Genomic DNA, 22,638 nt, shown 5'->3' on the forward strand with positions numbered 1-22,638 from the left:
CCCATCCTTGTTTGTGAATCACTGAGCATTTCATGGAAGCTGCTTTTATACCCAATCATGGCACCCACCGGTTCCCAATTAGCCTGTTCACCTGTGGGATGTTCCAAGTGAAGTGAAGTGAAGTGAAGTACATTTATATAGCGCTTTTTCTCAAGTGACTCAAAGCGCTTTACATAGTGAAACCCAATATCTAAGTTACATTTAAACCAGTGTGGGTGGCACTGGGAGCAGGTGGGTAAAGTGTCTTGCCCAAGGACACAACGGCAGTGACTAGGATGGCGGAAGCAGGGATCGAACCTGCAACCCTCAAGTTGCTGGCACAGCTGCTCTACCAACCGAGCTATACCGCCCCAAAAGTAAATGTTTGATGAGCATTCCTCTACTTTCTCAGTCCTTTTTGCCACTTGTGCCAGCTTTTTTGAAACATGTTGCAGGCATCAAATTCCAAATGAGCTAACATTTGCAAAAAATAAAGTTTTCCAGTTTGAATGTTAAATATCTTGTCTTTGCTGTCTATTCAATTGAATATAAGTTGAAAAGGATTTGCAACTCATTGTATTCTGTTTTTATTTACGATTTACATAACATGCCAACTTCACTGGTTTTGGGTTTTGTACATGATCCTTTACCCGTGTGTGTTGCTGTACAGCCAGTGATCAGGTTAATGCATATGTCAGTGCAAAGATGAAGGGGGAGACTCCGCTGGCAAATTTCAATAAAACAAACCCAGATGGGAATTTAGTCAAACTGATAGGCTCCAGCAACCCCGCGACCTCAAAAGAGACAAGCGTTGGTAAATGGATGGATGGATGTTAGTACGTTTTGAGCAAATACATGTAGTGCATTCAAGTAAACCATTACATTCTGACAGTAAAAAATATTAAAATATAAGGCTCCTGTTTTAAGTTCATTTAAATTATGCAAATGAGAAATAACCTGTGGTTTGGTTTTGGAATTGTATTATTATAGTATTATTGTGTATTATTTTATTGGATCAATTAATTTAAAAAAACTAAAATAAATAAATAACCTGTGATTGATCAGGATTAGTCCATATACAAAAGTGTAATTCATCTGATTTTAAAATTTTTAAAAAAAATGATAATTTGACAGCACAAATACGTACATAACCCTACTTCACGCCCTCTCCACGCCTCGACCGCCCTCACCATACTGTAGGTCAATGCAAAGTGACTTAGGAATGCAACATTTCACGCAGACAGAGGTGGAAATTGTTTGGAGAAGTGGAGTCATGTTGCACTGTCAGGGTGTGCTGCACATAACTTTTTAAAAAGCGGTCGTTATCGAAGCACACACTCTATTTACACTCGCATGTTAAGGAGCATATAGGAGCACTAATATATCTGATTGACAGTGTTTTTCTTTACTGATAAACGTGTATTCACTTCCATTACATGTAGGTTTAAAACTGTATTTTTAACATACGACTTCACTTAACATGTGTTATGCCTGCCGCGCCTCAGAAAACTGCGTACGGTAGGTACAAAGATTACGGACTGGTACAGTACAGTTAATACCCCATATGCCAATCTGTCCCTATGACTTTGTTTATAACCAACATTTACTTATTAAATGTCAAACGTTGCTCATATTTATGCTCTGTGCACAAACTATTACCACAACTGCCATACGGTACCAATTAAAGTTAAAAGTTAAAGTTAAAGTACCAATGATTGTCACACACACACTAGGTGTGGCGAAATTATTCTCTGCATTTGACCCATCACCCTTGATCACCCCCTGGGAGGTGAGGGGAGCAGTGGGCAGCAGCGGTGGCTGCGCCCGGGAATCATTTTGGTGATTTAACCCCCAATTCCAACCCTTGATGCTGAGTGCCAAGCAGGGAGGTAATGGGTCCCATTTTTATAGTCTTTGGTATGACTCGGCCGGGATTTGAACTCCCAACCTACCGATCTCAGGACGGACACTCTAACCACTAGGCCACTGAGTAGGGTACAGACCTCTGCTAAGAGAGGATAGTAGCCAGGCTAATACTGCACGTGAGATAAACTAAGAAAGAAAAAGTAGAGTACAGTACAAGACAAGCTGTCAAAAAAAGTGCAGTGGGGTGTAGTGACTACTGTTCCACTACATTCCTGCTAATACACATTAGACAGTGGTTGACACACCTAAAAGATTAGCGTCCTTATAAAACTTTCTCTATATGCTGTCAAATGTAATCCAAATGATGATTTTTATTTATTACAATTGAAAATCAATTCATAATTTGAGAATTTGTTTAAAAATATATATAAAAACATTAAACAACTGTTATTATTATTATTATTATTATTATTAGCATTATTATTACTGCTGCATTTATCAATTTTAGGTTTCTTTTTTTTTATGTGTAGGTATTGTATTTGTATGTCTTCTCAACTGCTTATTAAATTTCTATAATAATTGTAAAGCTGGGTTTGGGCTGGAGTTAGGGTTTCTCTATTTTGTTTTATTAGGTTAACATTCTGTGATTTTTGTAAATACAATTTTAAAAAGACGTTATAAGCCAACACTACGCGTATAGGTCATACGTCAGCAGCAAAGAGAAGATTTTGTTTTAAACTGTTTTGAAAAACATTTATTATCATTTACATACCAAAAAATATATGACGAGAATTGTGTTGAATCAAGAGTCGACTCTGAATCAAATTGTTACTCCAAGAATCGGAATCGAATCGTGAGGTGCCCAAAGATTCCCACTTTTAAAATTGTGCTGCCCTTAAGCCGTTGTTTGAAATAGCACCAAAATGTACAGTTTCTTTCTCGATTCAAAGGTGGCGTTTTTACTTAATCCTCAGTGTCACGTCATGTTTTGTTTTTGTTATGTGTGTGTGTGTGTGTGTGTGTGTGTGTGTGTGTGTGTGTGTGTGTGTGTGTGTGTGTGTGTGTGTGTGTGTGTGTGTGTTTACATCTCTTCTTTCTTTCTTTTTCTGTAAAGCACTTTGTGTTGCCACTTGCCTGCGCATGAAAAGTTGATTGAATACACCTCGGCACATACTTTTGTCAAAATTGGGTAACTTACTGATTTCTGGATGCAACAACTATCACACAATTGGGTCAGGTACTTCTGTGTTGTACAATATACTTGCTAATAAATGACCAAGAGATATACGTCTTTCGCCCGCCAGTCTTTGCTTCTGACATCCACCCAACAATTCTGAGGGGATCTTCATAGCAGCACAAAGTGTTGCATTAATGGCACACTCTGTGATCATGTAGCAGAAATGTTCTGATATCCCCACCAAGTGATGTAGAAGCAAACAAAGAGTATGTATGTACAAACCCTGTTTCCATATGAGTTGGGAAATTGTGTTAGATGTAAATATAAACGGAATACAATGATTTGCAAATCCTTTTCAACCCATATTCAATTGAATGCACTACAAAGACAAGATATTTGATGTTCAAACTCATAAACTTAATTTTTTTTTTTGCAAATAATAATTAACTTAGAATTTCATGGCTGCAACACGTGCCAACATAGTTGGGAAAGGGCATGTTCACCACTGTGTTACATGGCCTTTCCTTTTAACAACACTCAGTAAACGTTTGGGAACTATGGAGACCATTTTTTGAAGTGGAATTCTTTCCCATTCTTGCTTGATGTACAGTTTAAGTTGTTCAACAGTCCGGGGGTCTCCGTTGAGGTATTTTAGGTTTCATAATGCGCCACACATTTTCAATGGGAGACAGGTCTGGACTACAGGCAGGCCAATCTAGTACCCGCACTCTTTTACTATGAAGCCACGTTGATGTAACACGTGGCTTGGCATTGTCTTGCTGAAATAAGCAGGGGCGTCCATGGTAACGTTGCTTGGATGGCAACATATGTTGCTCCAAAACCTGTATGTACCTTTCAGCATTAATGGCGCCTTCACAGATGTGTAAGTTACCCATGTCTTGGGCACTAATACACCCCCATACCATCACAGATGCTGGCTTTTCAACTTTGCGCCTATAACAATCCGGATGGTTTTTTTCCTCTTTGGTCCGGAGAACACGACGTCCACAGTTTCCAAAAACAATTTGAAATGTGGACTCGTCAGACCACAGAACACTTTTCCACTTTGTATCAGTCCATCTTAGCTGAGCTCAGGCCCAGCGAAGCCGACGGCGTTTCTGGGTGTTGTTGATAAACGGTTTTCGCCTTGCATAGGAGAGTTTTAACTTGCACTTACAGATGTAGCGACCAACTGTAGTTACTGACAGTGGGTTTCTGAAGTGTTCCTGAGCCCATGTGGTGATATCCTTTACACACTGATGTCGCTTGTTGATGCAGTACAGCCTGAGGGATCGAAGGTCACAGGTTTAACTGCTTACGTGCAGTGATTTCTCCAGATTCTCTGAACCCTTTGATGATATTACGGACCGTAGATGGTGAAATCCCTAAATTCCTTGCAATAGCTGGTTGAGAAAGGTTTTTCTTAAACTGTTCAACAATTTGCTCATGCATTTGTTCACAAAGTGGTGACCCTCGCCCCATCCTTGTTTGTGAATGACTGAGCATTGCATGGAATCTACTTTTATACCCAATCATGTCACCCACCTGTTCCCAATTTGCCTGTTCACCTGTGGGATGTTCCAAATAAGTGTTTGATGAGCATTCCTCAACTTTATCAGTATTTATTGCCACCTTTCCCAACTTCTTTGGCACGTGTTGCTGGCATCAAATTCTAAAGTTAATGATTATTTGCAAAAAAAAATTTTTTTTATCAGTTTGAACATCAAAAATGTTGTCTTTGTAGCATATTCAACTGAATATGGGTTGAAAATGATTTGCAAATCATTGTATTCCATTTATATTTACATCTAACACAATTTCCCAACTCATATGGAAACAGGGTTTGTATATATATATATATACATACACACATATATATACATACACATACACACACACACATATATACACATATATATATATATATATATATATATATATATATATATACGCATAAATATATATATATATATATATATATATATATATATATATATATATATATATATATATATATATATATATATATATGTATATATACAGTCAGTAACTCGATAATGTACGCATGCAATCATGCTGTACATCATCTGATAGATGATAAAATGAAATTTAGGAAAAACTCTTCAATAAATGAGATGGACTGTGAGAATATTATGGCTTCAGCTACGACAGACAGAGTGTTAGGCATTTTAGGGAATTTATGGTACTACATGAACTAAGGGGTCTTTTTCCTCCTCTACCTAATTACAGGGAAAAAAGGATGATGGAACACTGATAAAAAAAGATGAAAAGTCAGAACACTGTACAGTACACTGTATTCTTAATTGGAGAGCAGAGAGAATGCCAGCACCATTGCACACCTCACTAATCAGAGCAGACCGAGCTCGCTCGACTAGAAGTAAGTCAAAATGAGATCCGCTAAGGAAATCAAGGTTTCAACACTGCAAAAAGATGACAACTAACGTTTGATATGTTTCTAATAGTGTCACGCACAGCAAAACATGTTGGCTGTCGGCATAGGCAGGGAGGCACACTTGGATTCTACAGCCAAAAAAGAAATGACAGTACAAGCAGGTCTCTTCTTGTCTTGCAGAAATAAGTATGAGCAAATTCCTGAGTCACTCTATGTCACTGGGCTCTCAATCAATTTACTTGATCTTATTGTATGCTTAAGAGACTAAACTTGGTAGATATGAGTGATCATCAGTGCGTGAAACATTTGTTAGATGACAGAAAATCTAAATTAAAACAAAAGATAAATAATGGTCAGATTACATGTACATGAAGTGTTCAGTGTTGAACAAGCTCCATTGTGACTAATTGTTTGTCACCTTTGGCACCTTTCCTGCATAATGTATCCTGTCTCTCGGCTTCAGTAATATGCAATCACAGGAATGTGCACTGATAATGGTGCTTTGTTGATAACTTACATCGATTGTGCATTCAATTATCAAATGAATAATTGCGGTGTGTACAGTAAAGGTCCACCCCCCATTGTTATCTCCCACACATACATATAAGTGTAAACAAGAGCATTAAATTGGATATGTGCTATTGCAAAACAAAAGAAATACAGCTGTATAAACAAGGCTTGCTTTTTATGGGAGGCTGCTCCCATGACAAACAATACAAACACAACGGACTCATTGCGCCTGTCAAACATCTCATTTTATTGCACTACACATTACAGTATCCTCAAGAAATCTGTCAATTAAAATTAAATGAGTTTGCGCCACGGAACAAGGCTAAGAGCTCCAGAGTGAATGGACACGGCTGGCAGGAGAGTTAACAACGGTCGTCTTCCTTTTAACTCCTCTCTTGTTCACGGCTCAACAGCCTATTCTAAAAACGTCTTTTAAAACCTGAAAAAGTAAGCATTAAAATAAACTGTCTAGGGACTTGTATACAGGGATGTGATCATCCATCCATCCATTTTCTACCGCTTATTCCCTTTGGGGTCGCGGGGGGCGCTGGAGCCTATCTCAGCTACAATCGGGCGGAAGGCGGGGTACACCCTGGACAAGTCGCCACCTCATCGCAGGGCCAACACAGATAGACAGACAACATTCACACTCACATCCACACACTAGGGCCAATACAAAAAAAAAAAAACTGCGATAAAGGGTGAACTAAGGCTGCACGACAAATCAACATTGAATTGACATCGAAGTCATAATTAGTGCGATAAATCTGAGTGACAGACATATTCGCCAATTACAATTGTTGAGTCTGACATCACATAGACAAAGATAAGACCTTCTGGAGGAAAAGTTCTGTTGTCAGATCAAATAAAAATGTATCTGTTTGGCTACAATACCCAGCAATATGTTTGAAGGGGAAAATGTGAGGGTTTTAATCCCAGGAACACCATTCCTACCGTCAAGCATGGTGGTGGTAGTAATATGCTCTGGGCTTGTTTTGTTGCCAATGGAACTGGTGCTTTACAGAGAGTAAATGGGACAATGAAAGAGGAGGATTACCTCCAAATTTTTCAGGACAACCTAAAATCATCAGCCCGGAGGTTGGGTCTTGGGTGCAGTTGGGTGTTCCAACAGGACAATGACCCCAAACACACATCACAAATGGTGAAGGAATGGCTAAATCAGGCTAGAATTAAGGTTTTAGAATGGCCTTCCCAAAGTCCTGACTTAAACGTGTGGACAATGCTGAAGAAACAAGTCCATGTCAGAAAACAAACAAATTTAGCTGAACTGCACCAATTTTGTCAAGAGGAGTGGTCAAAACCAACCAGAAGCTTGCCAGAAGCTTGTGGATGGCTACCAAAAGCGCCTTATTGCAGTGAATATTGCCAAGGGACATGTAACCAAATATGATTAACATTGCTGTATGTATACTTTTGACCCAGCAGATTTGGTCACATTTTCAGTAGACCCATAATAAATTCATAAAAGAACCAAACTTCATGAATGTTTTTTGTGACAAACAAGTATGTGCTCCAATCACTCTATCACAAAATAATAAGAGGTATAGAAATTATTGGAAACTCAAGACAGCCATGACATTATGTTCTTTACAAGTGTATGTAAACTTTTGACCACGACTGTATATACCACATGGGTAAAAATCCACTCCAACAGTCATTTAAGCAAGTGTTGGTCCACTCCTATTTCAATTTGCTTGGCTTCAATGAAAGTGCACAGTAAATAGACTTGAGTCATGACTAATTTTAATTGACAAATAACACTAGCACTAGCATAGAATCTAATTAGCAATTGTTAGCTTACTAATAGAAGGTGATTTGCTGTAAACTATGACATAAAAAATGTTGAATTATCATCATCTCAGCAGCACTCAGAGGAAATATGACGTTAACATGTTTTATAGGTGCAACGTAACTCAATGAGAAGATAATAAATATATCAACAATTAGCATGTACAGTGTTGAGAACAAGTCCACAATTGAAATAAGAGATTAGCAGCATGAGAACATCCCCATTACTCACCTCACTATGGCGCCAGGTTGGAGAAAATATGACGCAGAACTAAGGCTTGTCTTGACTGGTACAAATAAATACACTGTAGAATTGACCAATATTGACTAAATTACGAGTCTGACTTGTACACTGCGTGGGTGTACGACAGCGGCCACCGCCTTCCCCAAAAAGACAAAGATAGTGGATGATAAGATAGGAGGGTTTACTCCATTAATTATTCTCATGCTATGGAATAAACTTGGTCACGTGTTAAACTCAATGCACAGAGTGAACTCTCATTGCTGCCTGTTTGGAAGTGAGAGACGAGGACAACAAACCCGCACCTTATCCATCCATCCATCCATCCATCCATCCATCCATCTTCTTCCGCTTATCCGAGGTCGGGTCGTGGGGGCAGCAGCCTAAGCAGGGAAGCCCAGACTTCCCTCTCCCCAGCCACTTCCTCCAGCTCCTCCCGGGGGATCCCGAGGTGTTCCCAGGCCAGCCGGGAGACAAAGTCTTCCCAACGTGTCCTGGGTCTTCCCCGTGGCCTCCTACCGGTCGGACGTGCCCTAAACACCTCCCGAGGGAGGCGATCGGGTGGCATCCTGACCAGATGCCTGAACCACCTCATCTGGCTCCTCTCGATGTGGAGGAGCAGCGACTTTACTTTGAGCTCCCCCCGGATGACAGAGCTTCTCACCCTATCTCTAAGGGAGAGCCCTGCCACCAGGCGGAGGAAACTAATTTCGGCCGCTTGTACCCGTGATCTTGTCCTTTCGGTCATAACCCAAAGCTCATGACCATAGATGAGGATGGGAACGTAGATCGACCGGTAAATTGAGAGCTTTGTCTTCCGGCTCAGCTCCTTCTTCACCACAACGGATCGATACAGCGTCCGCATTACTGAAGATGCCACACCGATCCGCCTGTCGATCTCACGATCCACTCTTCCCTCACTCGTGAACAAGACTCCGAGGTACTTGAACTCCTCCACTTGGGGCAGGGTCTCCTCCCCAACCCGAAGATGGCATTCCACCCTTTTCCGGGCGAGAACCATGGACTCGGACTTGGAGGTGCTGAATCTCATCCCAGTCGCTTCACACTCGGCTGCGAACCGATCCAGCGAGAGCTGAAGATCCTGGCCAGATGAAGCCATCAGGACCACATCATCTGCAAAAAGCAGAGACCTAATCCTGCAGCCACCAAACCGGATCCCCTCAACGCCTTGACTGCGCCTAGAAATTCTGTCCATAAAAGTTATGAACAGAATCGGTGACAAAGGGCAGCCTTGGCGGAGTCCAACCCTCACTGGAAACGTGTCCGACTTACTGCCGGCAATGCGGACCAAGCTCTGACACTGATCATACAGGGAGCGGACCGTCAAAATCAGACAGTCCGATACCCCATACTCTCTGAGCACTCCCCAAAGGACTTCCCGAGGGACACGGTCGAATGCCTTCTCCAAGTCCACAAAGCACATGTAGACTGGTTGGGCAAACTCCCATGCACCCTAAAGGACCCTGCCGAGAGTATAGAGCTGGTCCACAGTTCCACGATCAGGACGAAAACCACACTGTTCCTCCTGAATCCGAGGTTCGACTATCCGGCGTAGCCTCCTCTCCAGTACACCTGAATAGACCTTACCGGGAAGGCTGAGGAGTGTGATCCCACGATAGTTAGAACACACCCTCCGGTTCCCCTTCTTAAAGAGAGGAACCACCACCCCGGTCTGCCAATCCAGAGGTACCGCCCCCGATGTCCACGCGATGCTGCAGAGTCTTGTCAACCAAGAGCTTTTTAACTACCTCAGCAACCTCAGCCCCAGAAATAGAAGAGCCCACCACAGATTACCCAGGCACTGCTTCCTCATAGGAAGACGTGTTGGTGGGATTGAGGAGGTCTTTGAAGTATTCCCTCCACCGATCCACAACATCCGCAGTCGAGGTCAGCAGAATACCATCCTCACCATGCACGGTGTTGATAGTGCACTGCTTCCCCTTCCTGAGGCGGCGGATGGTGGTCCAGAATCGCTTCAAAGCCGTCCGGAAGTCGTTTTCCATGGCTTCCCCGAACTCCTCCCATGTCCGAGTTTTTGCCTCCGCAACCGCTGAAGCCGCACACCGCTTGGCCTGTCAGTACCTGTCCGCTGCCTGTCCCCATGGGGCCCGGCCGGGCACAGCCCGAAGAGGCAACGTGGGTCCCCCCTCCAATGGGCTCACCACCCATAGCAGGGGCCATAGAGGTTGGGTGCAGTGTGAGCTGGGCGGAAGCCGAGGGCAGGGCACTTGGCAGTCCGATCCTCGGCTACAAAAGCTAGCTCTTGGGACGTGGAACGTCACCTCGCACCTTATCGATACTGGCAAAATTATCAAGCTAATTTTCAATGATCGTTCGATTTCATTACCTTTCCAGTCCTAAATAGGTAACAAATCCTACATCCCGCTTCCATCCAAAACTCTCCTCGAATTTACACGATCCATGGTTTGGTCTAAAAAAAAAAAACGGATGAATCACATGCTTGTGTATATGAGAGACATCTGGTCGTATTTAGCAGAAACATTTTGTGAAATAGTGCCTGTAATATGTGCAATGGTCATATTCTTTCCACTTGCATTGATGAACGTTACATAAGTAGCCTACTGTATTTGGCATTGCTGGGTGACGTGGCCATGTGGAAAATGTACCACCAGCTGTGGAAAGTGGGGCCACATAGAGAAAAATCTACTCCAAAGTGGGCCGGACTGGTAAAATCACGGCACGATAACTTAAAAATAAAGACAACTTCAGATTATTTTTTTTGTTTAAAAATAGAACAAGCACATTCTGAAAATATACAAATCATGATGTTGTTGCGGTTTTTTTTACACTTACATGTTGCGGTTAATAGTATTCTATCTTTATTTGTCATTATTTATACTTTCTGAATCAATTATGTGATAATGTTCATCAGTCAACTCATTGGTGTTAATTTTCAATCTATCAAGATAAAAAAAATTAGATCAAAATAAAATTACAGGATGTTATTTATGTAGTTTGCTCATTTTCCTCGACTGGTGCACTAACAACATCTGGTTTATTTATTTTTTACACATGTAGCATCATCTACAAAGATACAAATAATTGCTATTGCGACATCTCGTTGACATATTTAGAACAGCAGTTTCTTTCATTCAAAAATTTCGGCTCATTTTTATACTTAGCAAACTCATCCCGCGGGCCGGATAATATCTGTTCCCGGGCCTGATCCGGCCCACGGGCCGTACGTTTGTCCCCACGGATATAGAGTATACACTCAGCCATATCTCAAACCACAATGTTTAAGATCAATGTTTGCACCCTCTCTCATGCACTGGAGTCCTTTCACTTCCCACTGAGAGAAAATAATCATATATCAATGTAAAAGACAGAACAGTGAGATGAGTGAACAACAATAAAAGTCAAGAAATATGACTATAAATTCCTGATTCCTAAGGGGCCATAATGTGATTTTTAATCTACAGTAAAACATTTCATCGTGGTCTACATAACATGTAATGGGGGTCCAAATTTTGCATGGTTTTGTTTTACAGACGATTTCTGACTGTCTCTTCAAAATGACTTGTTTTGTGGGCGGTCTTATTTACCTGCCAGATGGTGCGTTCCATTAACCTCGGAAGTTGGAAGTCGGAGCTGGGAACGACGTCACAGCCGATTTATGAGCGTTCCAGTTACAATGTAGGGAATCAAGATAGCCACATGCACAAAAGCTATTCTTGCGCATGCCTTATCTGAATATCAACAACTTATGGAAAAATATGCACTCGTTCTGCAACCTTCAAACACGGTGAATTAGGCCTGGGCGATATGGCCTGAAAATAACATCTCCGCTTCCTCTGGGAGGAAAAACTTCCGTCTTGAACAAATTACTTCTGTTAACAAAAATGTAGCATTGCACATTGCATGCAAATAAATATACATTTCCAACATTAATATTGTTAAAGTGCAAACTAAAAACTTCTGTCTTGAATGAAACACTTATGTAAACAAAAATGTAGTATTTTACATTGTATGCAAATAAATAGTCAAGTAAAACATTGAGAGGACTTTAGTTTTAATAAGTGGATAAACGCAGGCTTTTCCTTTGTACGTACACATCTTGACGGTGTGCAGAGCAACAGCTTAAGTGGTCTGTGCATTTTGCTCCTTTCTCTTCATACATGGTACCTTGTGTAAATGATTCCACCACAGTAAGCTGCTCTATAGCGAGGGTTTGTGTGTTGTTCGCCTTGTAAAGAGTTCCATTTCCCGCACTCGTCTTTGGTTTGAGATGCAGGAATAAGTTTGTTGTGCGGCTAGCCTTATTAAATCAAACTTTGTCAAGTGCCGTCATTTGTTCCCTAAACTATTAACAATTATTTTCTTTGCAACAAACGTCTTGCTTTCATTCGCCGCTCTCTTAGCATTAGCCAAGGAAATAAGTAGGAGGGTGGAAGCTACGGAAGATTACCATACATAAACGTTCAGCAATACATCATATATGGATGATTTATTGCAACAAAAAATAGTCAGCAGTGCTGGTAGCAGGTACAGTATCACAGAAGCTTTTATTATTATTTACACTCAAAGCAGCCAACTTTTAATCTCGGGGGGGGGGGGCGTCTCAGTTGATAGATATATATCGAAATCTATATGTGTTCGAAGATGTCTTTGGTAAACCTTTGCCATATATGGATATTTCCGCTGACGTTACCAAGGCAAACTATGTCACGATCGTCTCAAATTCGCAACGGCTCTTTTGAAACAAGGCAAAATTATGTTTTATAAATAGCACCGCTAATTTGCTGGACTTATGGGGATCCCAAATACACAAAAACATGTGCCAACAGGTAAGAAAAGTTGGTTTTGCATAATATGACCCCTTACTATTAGGACAGTCAAGACGTCATAAACATTAGTGTCCATGAGCAGCATACAAATATATCCATTCATCACTATCATCAATTAAATGTCCTAATATTAGCCGTATTGTACTGAGCGTCTCGGACAGTCACGTCTACCACATTTGCAACGACATTAGCTTGACTTCGCAACAACTTCCATTTATGATTCTATGGTCATCATAACACTGCCTTTGAAAGAGGACATGATTCAGTCATTCTCAAACAGGGGCTCCTTTTACTGGTACCCAGAGAATCACTTGGTTAAAATACAGTGTTTTATTTTCCTATATTCAAACACGGTGTTACTGTCAAACTGTGCGTAATGTTGCAGTGGCTAAAAATATTAAATATTGTAATTATTGTTTTAATGACTACTTAGGCTACTGTGTTTTAATATTGGTCATTGTGGTGGTACTTGGTACCAAGTGTTTTCTGAGGTGGTTATTAAAAAGTTAAACGTTTGAGACTCACTGACCTAGATGTCTTTGATTATAGATTGTCTAAAAATTCCGATTTTGAGGACAAACTTGTCAAAGGTACGTGGCATCATTACCGCATCACTGCTTTGTGTTTGTATCAGTGTTTAGGCTGACAAAATAATAGCTTACTCATCCTGGGAAAACAGAATCCACTGAAGGATGCAGCATTAGTGTGAATGATTTTCTCAAAACATTCACTTAAATATTTAGCATGAATGAGCCGAGAGCCTACATATAGCCTGAAATCGAATCACACCAAATGCTTTGTCCACAAAACTGGTACCAAAGTCCTTGCTCAATTATACTAGTAAGCAGGTGAAATCATACCAGGCTGGCCATCAAGGACGAGATAACAGCAAAGAGACAGCTCTGAAGACAGCTTTGTCAGTCACTTAAGTGAATCGCCTCCTCACAGACGACAGCCATTCTCTTATCACACTAATCTGGATAACTTCAGCACTAAGTCAGTGACGGAAGCATGGATAAATGAGTTTACTCCTACACTGATTGGATTATGAAGCAAGGGGGGTTTGACCTACTGGCCCCCAACCACAACAACCCCTGGCTCGGCTTTAATGAACACAGAGGGCTTCAATACAGAAAATAGCATATGATCTAGTGAATGGGGAAAAGGCACACTAAAATATTATTCGTAGGTTTACATTGACTTTGTATATTAAATGTGCAGTATATGACTATTTTGACTCCATACAAGTTTATATTATTAAAATCTAACCAGTGATTTATATCAATTTTTACAAGGACAGTTTACCCGCAATGATTCAACTCCCCAGCTACACTTGAGAAGAGCTGCATTTTATATGACAGCTGACTCAATAGTAATCTGGTGGAGGTTAAACGTGAGCCTCTGGAGTCCAGAAGCTGTGTTTGCATCCATAAGAAGATGGGAGGCTGCATACACACAAAACATGTGCCACTTAAATGAATAAAAAACACCATATGCATAATGGTGACTCTTAAGTAAGCATCCCATTGCAGCTTTATAGACAGAAGTCTGGAGTTCTCATGCTGCAGACACAGACAGGCTTGCAGGTAATGAAATATATGCAAATGAAGACATACTTCAACTTTGACTGGCAAAATCAGCGCCTCTTAGAGTTCCATTCATGCCCTGCAACAGTGTTAGTATAAGGGAGGAGTCGGGATGGAACAAATGAGAATAGGCAGAAATAGGGCTGGGCGATATGGACGAAAAAGTATATCTCGATATATTTTTTCTCAAACTCGATATTCGATATATATCTTGATATATTTTTTGGTGAAAATATAAATACATTCATTTTTGAGAGAGATTCACTGAAAATGAACTGAATGACAACTGTCCTGTAAATAGTCAGTGGCACTTTTATTAACCCAGTTAGTCAAGATGGGTATTAATAGCACAGAAAATAAACTGTTTAAGTAGCCCAGAATTACATAACATAAATAAAATAGAAAAATATTATTTCTACGTAAAATAAATAACACTGCTGTGCACATAATACAAAATGTATCAAACTCAGATAAAAAATAAATTTGCAGGCAGGAACTTTTTAATTCCCAGTCGACGATGTAATGGACTGTCACACACGTACGGTTCTGGTCAGCGCCAAGTAAGTGACTTGACTCAATTGTGCGGCTATGATCTTCCTCACTTCGGCATACATTTTTGGCAGCATTTCTCGTGCGAAATATGACTCGAGAACACTTTTGATTTGGGCTTACATGCAAAACAACTCAAATTAATGTTTTATCCAGACGCATACATTTGTCCAAATGTGGCCAAGTAGACGCGTTGTGAGTTTCCTGGGCGTCGTCTACATCGCTAAAAGAAAAATCTAAAGAAGAGAATCCCTCGGCCGTCTTCCACTAGTTTTTTTAATATATAAATAGCCTGCTTGAATATTCCCTCTTCCCTTCTACGACTCTCTGGTCGTCATTTGGGATGTCTGTTGTGATTTCCCTTCCTGGTTCGATGACCCGCCCTATCTTGCCTCTGATTGGCCTGTCCCTAATATTTTGCCCTAATCTCAACCAATCGTGACTCATCATAGTAAACAACCAACCAATCCTGGATGTTCTTATGCGTGCTAGCACATCTTGGAAGGAGGATCTAACAAAGGTCTTAACTCATTCTCTTTCTATGCCACATCAATGTGGAATGCGCTCCCAACAGGTATAAAAGAAAGGGCATCTCTATCCTCCTTCAAAACCGCAATAAAAGTACTCCTCCAAGCAACTTCAACCTTAAACTAACACCCTCCCCGGATTGTTGTTAACAATCAAATGTAAACAATCAAATGCAGATATTTTTCTTATGCCTTCTGATCTCTCTCTCTCTCTCTCTATGTCCACTACTTGCTGTACATATCCTACCAAGTCAGACCAACACTGTTTCAATATCCATTTCTCTGTTCTCAATTGTTGATGACTGATGATAACAACCAAATCAAATCAAATCAACTTTATTTATAAAGCACATTTTAAATTTACCACAGGGGTAGACAAAGTGCTGTACAATGGGCAGGTTAAAAGATAATACGAGTACCGAGCAAACACAACACAACACAAACAGAACACGATAAAAAAAAAAATTAAAAAAATAGAATAAATAAAACATAAAAACAGGTTCACAGCAGGTGTATTATGGGGCGCATTTGCAGGATGGATATCACTCAGTGTTAAAAGCCATGGAATAAAAGTATGTTTTTAAGAGAGATTTAAAAACAGGAAGAGAGGAGGCTTGTCTAACACTCAGAGGTAGGTCGTTCCAGAGCTTGGGAGCAGCAACGGCGAAAGCTCTGTCACCTCTAAGCTTCAGCCTTGTGTCAGGGACCGTCAGTAGCAGCTGATCGGCTGATTTTAGGGATCGGGTGGGGCAGTAAGGCTGAAGGAGGTCGAAGAGATAGGTTGGCGCGACGTTGTTTAGACATTTAAAAACAAATAAAAGGAGTTTAAAATTGATTCGATAACGCACAGGGACGCTAATATCGGGGTGATGTGCTCACGTCTGCGGGTCTGTGTTAGCAGACGAGCAGCAGACCAAGCAACCAAACCTAACCACCCCTCCACACCCCGAATTGTAAATAATGTAAATAATTCAATGTATACACCCTGATGATTATCTTGTGTGATGACTGTATTATGATGATAGTATATATGATAGTATATATCTGTATCATGAATCAATTTAAGTGGACCCCGACTTGAAAAAGTTAAAACTTATTCGGGTGTTACCATTTAATGGTCAATTGTACGGAATATGTACTTCACTGTGCAACCTACTAATAAAAGTCTCAATCAATCAGTCTAAGGAAGGGGAGGGGTTTAGTAGCGAGTGGGAAGCGAGGAACAAATAAGCAGTGTTTGGTCATTTTAACTTGAAATAAGTTAAATCGATATTACGATATTTTCTTAAATCATATCTTGTTTAAAAAAAACTCGATATGTCGCCCAGCCCTAGGCAGAAATGTAAGCGAAACAGAGGCAAAGAGTAAGGGACTGCATGGACTTCCTCATTCCAGGCTGCACTTCTGCTCCCTCACTGGGTCACTGCATGTTGTAAAAAAAAAAAAGCTCCAAGCAGGAACAGGATGAGCAACTACTGCATTGTAGCCTCACAAAAAGAAATCTGCACCAGCCTGCAGGTAAACACATGGATCTCCCTGATGAATGGGGAAACACCCGCAGGGAGGGGAGAGCCAGGAGGATGGCTGGCTGACATCACCCATATGTGGACTTCCATGTTTGGGTGAAGTATCATGGTAATTATGTTTAATATCTCAACCCAAGGCCCCACTACTACTGGCGGGGTCATGGTTTCCAAGCTGTGATGATAGTGTAGTGTCTGCTGCAGTACCATCCCACTCATGCACACGCTGCAGTTTCCCAGAAGGAAATAGATGGAGGTTACCCCCCCTCAGAACATAAGCCACATATATTAAAATACATCATCCTCCTTTAAAACACATGTGTAGGCTGTGGAATAAGTTGAAGGGCAGATAAGGAGAAAAGAGGGGCTAGTTAGTAGTGAGCGGCGGGGCAGCACCAGTGGGGCTGATGATGGGCTCCAAACAACTGCATTGCCTCCCCTGCCAAAGCTCCACGTACAAATCTGCGTGGAAACACACACACGCCGGAACGACATTTCCTGACTCACAACGGACACCGACGTTGACGCAATCAAGACGAGAGCGGTGCGGGAAACCCTTGAAGCTAGTTAGCTTTACTTCCTTAGCCGCCGCCGAAAAACAACCGACGTTCCTCCAGGTCCCACCAGCCCGCTCCTCCACCGCCCTCCTTCCGCGTAACGTCCTGGGACTCACCGGTCTTACGTGCTGCTGGTGCCGCTGCGAAGGGGCGACGAGTGCGGGGAGGCTGCCGGCCGCCGCTCCGCCGCTCCGGGACAAGAGCAGGACTGATCTGCACACTTTCGCAGCCATCTCTGAAGTGAAAGCTCGCCGGGGAAGGAGGACTGGCTGCGGGCGGGCTCACTGAGACTCTCCGAAGGGGGAAGAGGGAGGATGGTGGGCGGGTTTGCGGGGCTGGACTACGGTCTCGTAGACATGCCCAGTGTGGGCAGCACCACGACAACACACTCGCGTCTACCTTTCATACACGAACTCTATTATTTTAAGATGGACAAGGATCTTACAAAGTTTATTTCGTCTTTACTGGTTCTATCCAACGTCTTGTAGACAACAGTTGACAATAGTTGTGCCATTAAAATGACTCAATGCATGTAGAAGTGATCAAGTTCCTTCCACCTTTTTGGATTCACAAACTTTTGAATTAAAAGCAATATAACAACATAACATAAAAGTACACTTCATTCATTAACGATGTTACAAAAGAAAATCAGTTAGAATAATACATAATGTTGGATATGGAGAACATACAAACCCTTTATTTATTGAATAAAAAAATACTGAAATTCCATGACATAGTGAATTTTTGCAAACAGCTAGAATTATACACAAAGCAAACTATAATATGCTACCCAAGAATGTACAACAATTATTCTCAACAAAAGAGGAGAAACATAATCTTAGAGAAAAATGTAATTTAAAACATTTGCACGCAGGTACAACAATGAAGACCTTCAGTATATCAGTATGTGGAATTCAATTATGGAATGGATTAAGCAAATAAATCAAACAATGTACTAATATGATCCACTTCAATAAACTCTTCAAACTTAAAGTGTTTACAAAGTACAAAGAAGAAGAACCATGATAAACATTCTGAATTTATCTCATCCATTCAATTTCAAGATAATCTTACTCATCTCACTATATGAAATATAACTTACTTCACCAATTATTATTTATTTATTTTTATTGTTATTACTTATGGAGTATATTGTGAATAAATTGAGAACGAGGAGTGAGCAGCTATGTAAAGGAAAAGGGGTAGGATTAAATAAGCTCTGCTTCTTCCTACTCCTTTTCGAACATGTTGAAAAGAGAAACTGGAAATTGTAATGTATCATGTTGTATGCATGCATGTTCGAAATAAACTCAAACTCAACTCAACTGAACATATAATCCTCTTTTTTTTTTTAAATCTACATTGATTTTATCCCTCTCTAGTGAGACTTCAGCTCAGTGAGCCTCTATCAAAAGACATGGTGTCCAGTTGGGATGTAACGATTTGAAAATTCAATATCATGGTTAATGTGACCAAAATGATCACGGTTATCTTTCTTCCACCTTTGTGTGTTCGCAAACTTTTGAATTCAATGCAATACAACATATAATCCTCTTTTCTTTTTTTTATCTACATTCATTTTAACCCTCTCTTGTGAGACTTCAGCTCAGTGAGCATCTATCAAAAGCCACGGTGTCCAGTTAGACTTAGACTTGGACTTAGACAAACTTAGACTTACTTAGACAAACACAAGGGAAATTGTTCTTCACAGTAGCTCAGTTACAAAGGATGGAAGTTGTTAGGATGGAAAGGATAATGCAGGTAAAAAGTAGACTAGAAATGTACCGTAGTAGCAATATAAAATATAACATATATGTAATGTTTACATATTATATATACAGTATATGATATATACTGATATATTATATTTTTATATAATATATACAATCTATAACAATTACCATTGTTGCGTGCGACCAGCTCTTCCTCCAATGGGGAATTCAAATTGCTAGTCTCTCCCAGGTTCTTTGAATGACACATAAGCTGAAGTTTAAATTGATCACCAGGCAGTAGTTGGTATTTTGTAGTTTATTCTCAAATATTTGACAATAATGAGACCAGCCTTGCATAACCCATTCAGATGCGTGGCTCCACCCGGTCTGCCCCAGCATCACCCCCAGACATTCTGTTCTACCCCCCTCTTGCCCTCCCTCCTCCCCACCTGTTGTCTGCTAGCCCAGCACCGCTTTGTGCCCCTTATCTCAAGAATGTTATGGGAATCTCAAGCAGAGAGAATATTCAACGCTCTGACTCTCTCAGCAAGGACACTCGTAATGCAAGCACTTTGTACCAGACGAAACATTAGCTGAATAAAATAAGACTATAGGAGATACAAAAGAAGTAACTCTAAATAATGGATATATGAAATTATCTGCCTCCGTCACCATGTACAATATTACAGTACCGTATATGTAACAGCTGCAGCATAAAATAGAGAGTAGATCCAGCAGAAAATATACATTATAAACAAAGAGAGGTAGCTCACATAGTTGGTATGTAACGGTATGAAAATTCAATATCATGGTTATTGTGACCAAAAAGATCATGGTTGTTATTATTAATGTATACACACACGTAAATCTTTATATATTTTTTGAAATAACGAAAATAAATAAACTGAGTTTCTTGCCAAAATTTTGCACGTTTTGTGTTTCTTATGCTTCTACTAAGAGTTTTCTGGTGGGCGTAGCGGCATCACTCTGTTCACCGAGCCTTAAACACACCGTAAAATCACCTTTGTGTCATATTTCACTATTATATATTGATCACGCTAGTCCGGGGGTCAGCAACCCGCGGCTCTAGAACTCTTTAGCGCCGCCCTAGTGGCTCCTTGCACCTCTTTCAGAGATGTGTGAAAATGGAAAACATGACACAAACCTTTCTAATTGTTACAAATCCCACTGTTTATGTTTTTTTGTTTTTTTTTAATTATTTATTTCAAACCTGCACAGTACAACAACACACTTTTTTTTTAAACATTTTGGCAGGGACATTTATGCAAGGCTTGAAAAGGGGTTGGATGAAGCAGATGCTTATAATATCCCAAACCCTCTCACTCATTCCACATTTAACAAACAATATAATACAAGAACATTACTATACAAACAAAAACAAGAAAAGCTCCTGTACACTAACAATACAATAGTACCACTGTTACTATGAGACAAGACAAGACGAGACAAAACACACACACACACACACACACACACACACACACACACACACACATACACGCGGGCCCAAACACTCTCTGACCATACACCTCTCTCTCATCGCTCTGTGCTGAGGGCATCACTCTCTTTCCTCCTCGTACTTCTTCAGTACTTCTTTTTTAAACAGTCTTTTAAATTGAATCATGTTAGAACAGGTTTTTAACTCGTCCCCTAAGTTGTTCCACAGACTGACTCTACGCACTGAAATGCACATTGATTTTAAAGTTGTTCTAAATTTAGGAAAATATAATTTGTTGTTTCCTCTTAGACTGTAACTATGGTGAGCATCTCTATCCTGGAATAGGTTTTGTATATTGGATGGTAGAGAGTATTGGGATGCCCTAAACATAATTTGAGCAGTTTTAAAATTGATCTCATCGTGCAGTTTAAGTTGCTTTAACTCCATGAATAGTGGATTTGAATGATGTAAGTAGTGAACATTGGACACAATCCTAATGGCCTTTTTCTGCAGAGTGACTAAAGGCTGTAGATGGGATTTATAACAATTTCCCCAGACTTCAACACAATAGTTTAGATATGACATAATAAATGAATGATACAATAAAAGCAGAGCATTGGTGTTCAATAAATGACATGATCTCCTCATCATTCCAACACATTTAGCAACTTTTGCTTAACTTATGTTATACATGCTTCATTGATGAGAGTATTTGGCAAGCACTGTTTTGTCCTACTAATATCAGCGATCCTTGAACTCATCGTAGTTTGTTTACATGTACGACTTTCTCCGACGCTGCCACAAAAAGACATGTTTTATGCCACTCCTTCTTTGTCTGATTTTGTCCACCAAACTTGCTATGCTGTGTTTGAGTGCACAGAGGTGAGCTTTGTTGATGTTATTGATTTGCTGGAGTGCTTATCAGACATATTTGGTCAATCCATAACTGCAAGCTAATCGATGTTAACATGCTATTTAGGCTAACTGCATGTACATATTGCATCATTATGCCTCGTTTGTAGGTATATTTGAGATAATTACATTTCCTTTACTTTCTCTGTGGGCCGCACGGTGGAAAAAGGGTTAGGCGTCTGCCTCACAATACGAAGGTCCAGAGTTCAATCCCGGGCTCGGGATCTTTCTGTGTGGAGTTCGCATGTTCTCCCCGTGACTGCGTAGGTTCCCTCCAGGTACTCCGGCTTCCTCCCACCTCCAAAACATGCACCTGGGGATAGGTTGATTGGCAACACTAAATTGGTCCTAGTGTGTGAATTTGAGTGTGAACGTTGTCTGTCTATCTGTGTTGGCCCTGGGATGAGGTGGCGACCTGTCCAGGGTGTACTCCGCCTTCCGCACGAATGCAGCTGAGATAGGCTCCAGCGACCCCCCGCGACCCCGAAAGGGACAAGCGGTAGAAAATGGATGGATGGATATCCTCTGTGTATTTAATTTATATTTGCATGTCTCATGACACATTATCTGTATGTGATATTGACTGAATTTCTCAGTTGTTTGTGTGTCATGTTGTTCCAGACCACAGCAAACGTTACCCAGCTTGCAAAGATTGTAATAAATCTATTAGAAGAAGACAGCCTGCCGTTTCCTTAAACTTGGAGACACACATCAATACCTTTGGCCATTCAGAGCCAGTAATTTCCAGAAATTATCATCCTGTGAGAAGCCTCTATTTTACCAATGATTTCCAATGTTGCAAACATGTGTAGAATAAAAATGTATGTACACAATTTCTGTTGACGACGATTTGCGTCAGCCTTTGATAGTAGGCTAAGTAGGAAATACAATTTCAGTTCTTATGTGTCTTGTACATGTTAAAGAATGGACAATAATAAAGCATATTGAATCTTGAATCTTGAGGCTAATATAGCTAATATAGACACTTA

At 40.6% G+C, this 22,638-nt stretch overlaps 1 protein-coding gene across 2 annotated transcripts in view; it reads right to left on the reverse strand.

Moving 5' to 3' along the window:
• mcu (mitochondrial calcium uniporter) overlaps nucleotides 1-17,863 on the reverse strand; it is a 156,820-nt gene extending 138,957 nt beyond the window's left edge. For both annotated transcript variants that reach the window (XM_061959621.1, XM_061959612.1), the window contains exon 1: nucleotides 17,683-17,863. In XM_061959621.1, coding sequence (XP_061815605.1) covers nucleotides 17,683-17,799 — 117 coding nt within the window. In that variant the 5' untranslated portion in view covers nucleotides 17,800-17,863. The remainder of the gene's footprint in view (nucleotides 1-17,682) is intronic.
• Between the last annotated feature and the right edge of the window lie 4,775 nt (nucleotides 17,864-22,638).

The sequence above is a fragment of the Nerophis lumbriciformis genome, linkage group LG02 (genome assembly GCF_033978685.3).
Source record: "Nerophis lumbriciformis linkage group LG02, RoL_Nlum_v2.1, whole genome shotgun sequence".
Taxonomy (NCBI): Eukaryota; Metazoa; Chordata; class Actinopteri; order Syngnathiformes; family Syngnathidae; genus Nerophis; species Nerophis lumbriciformis.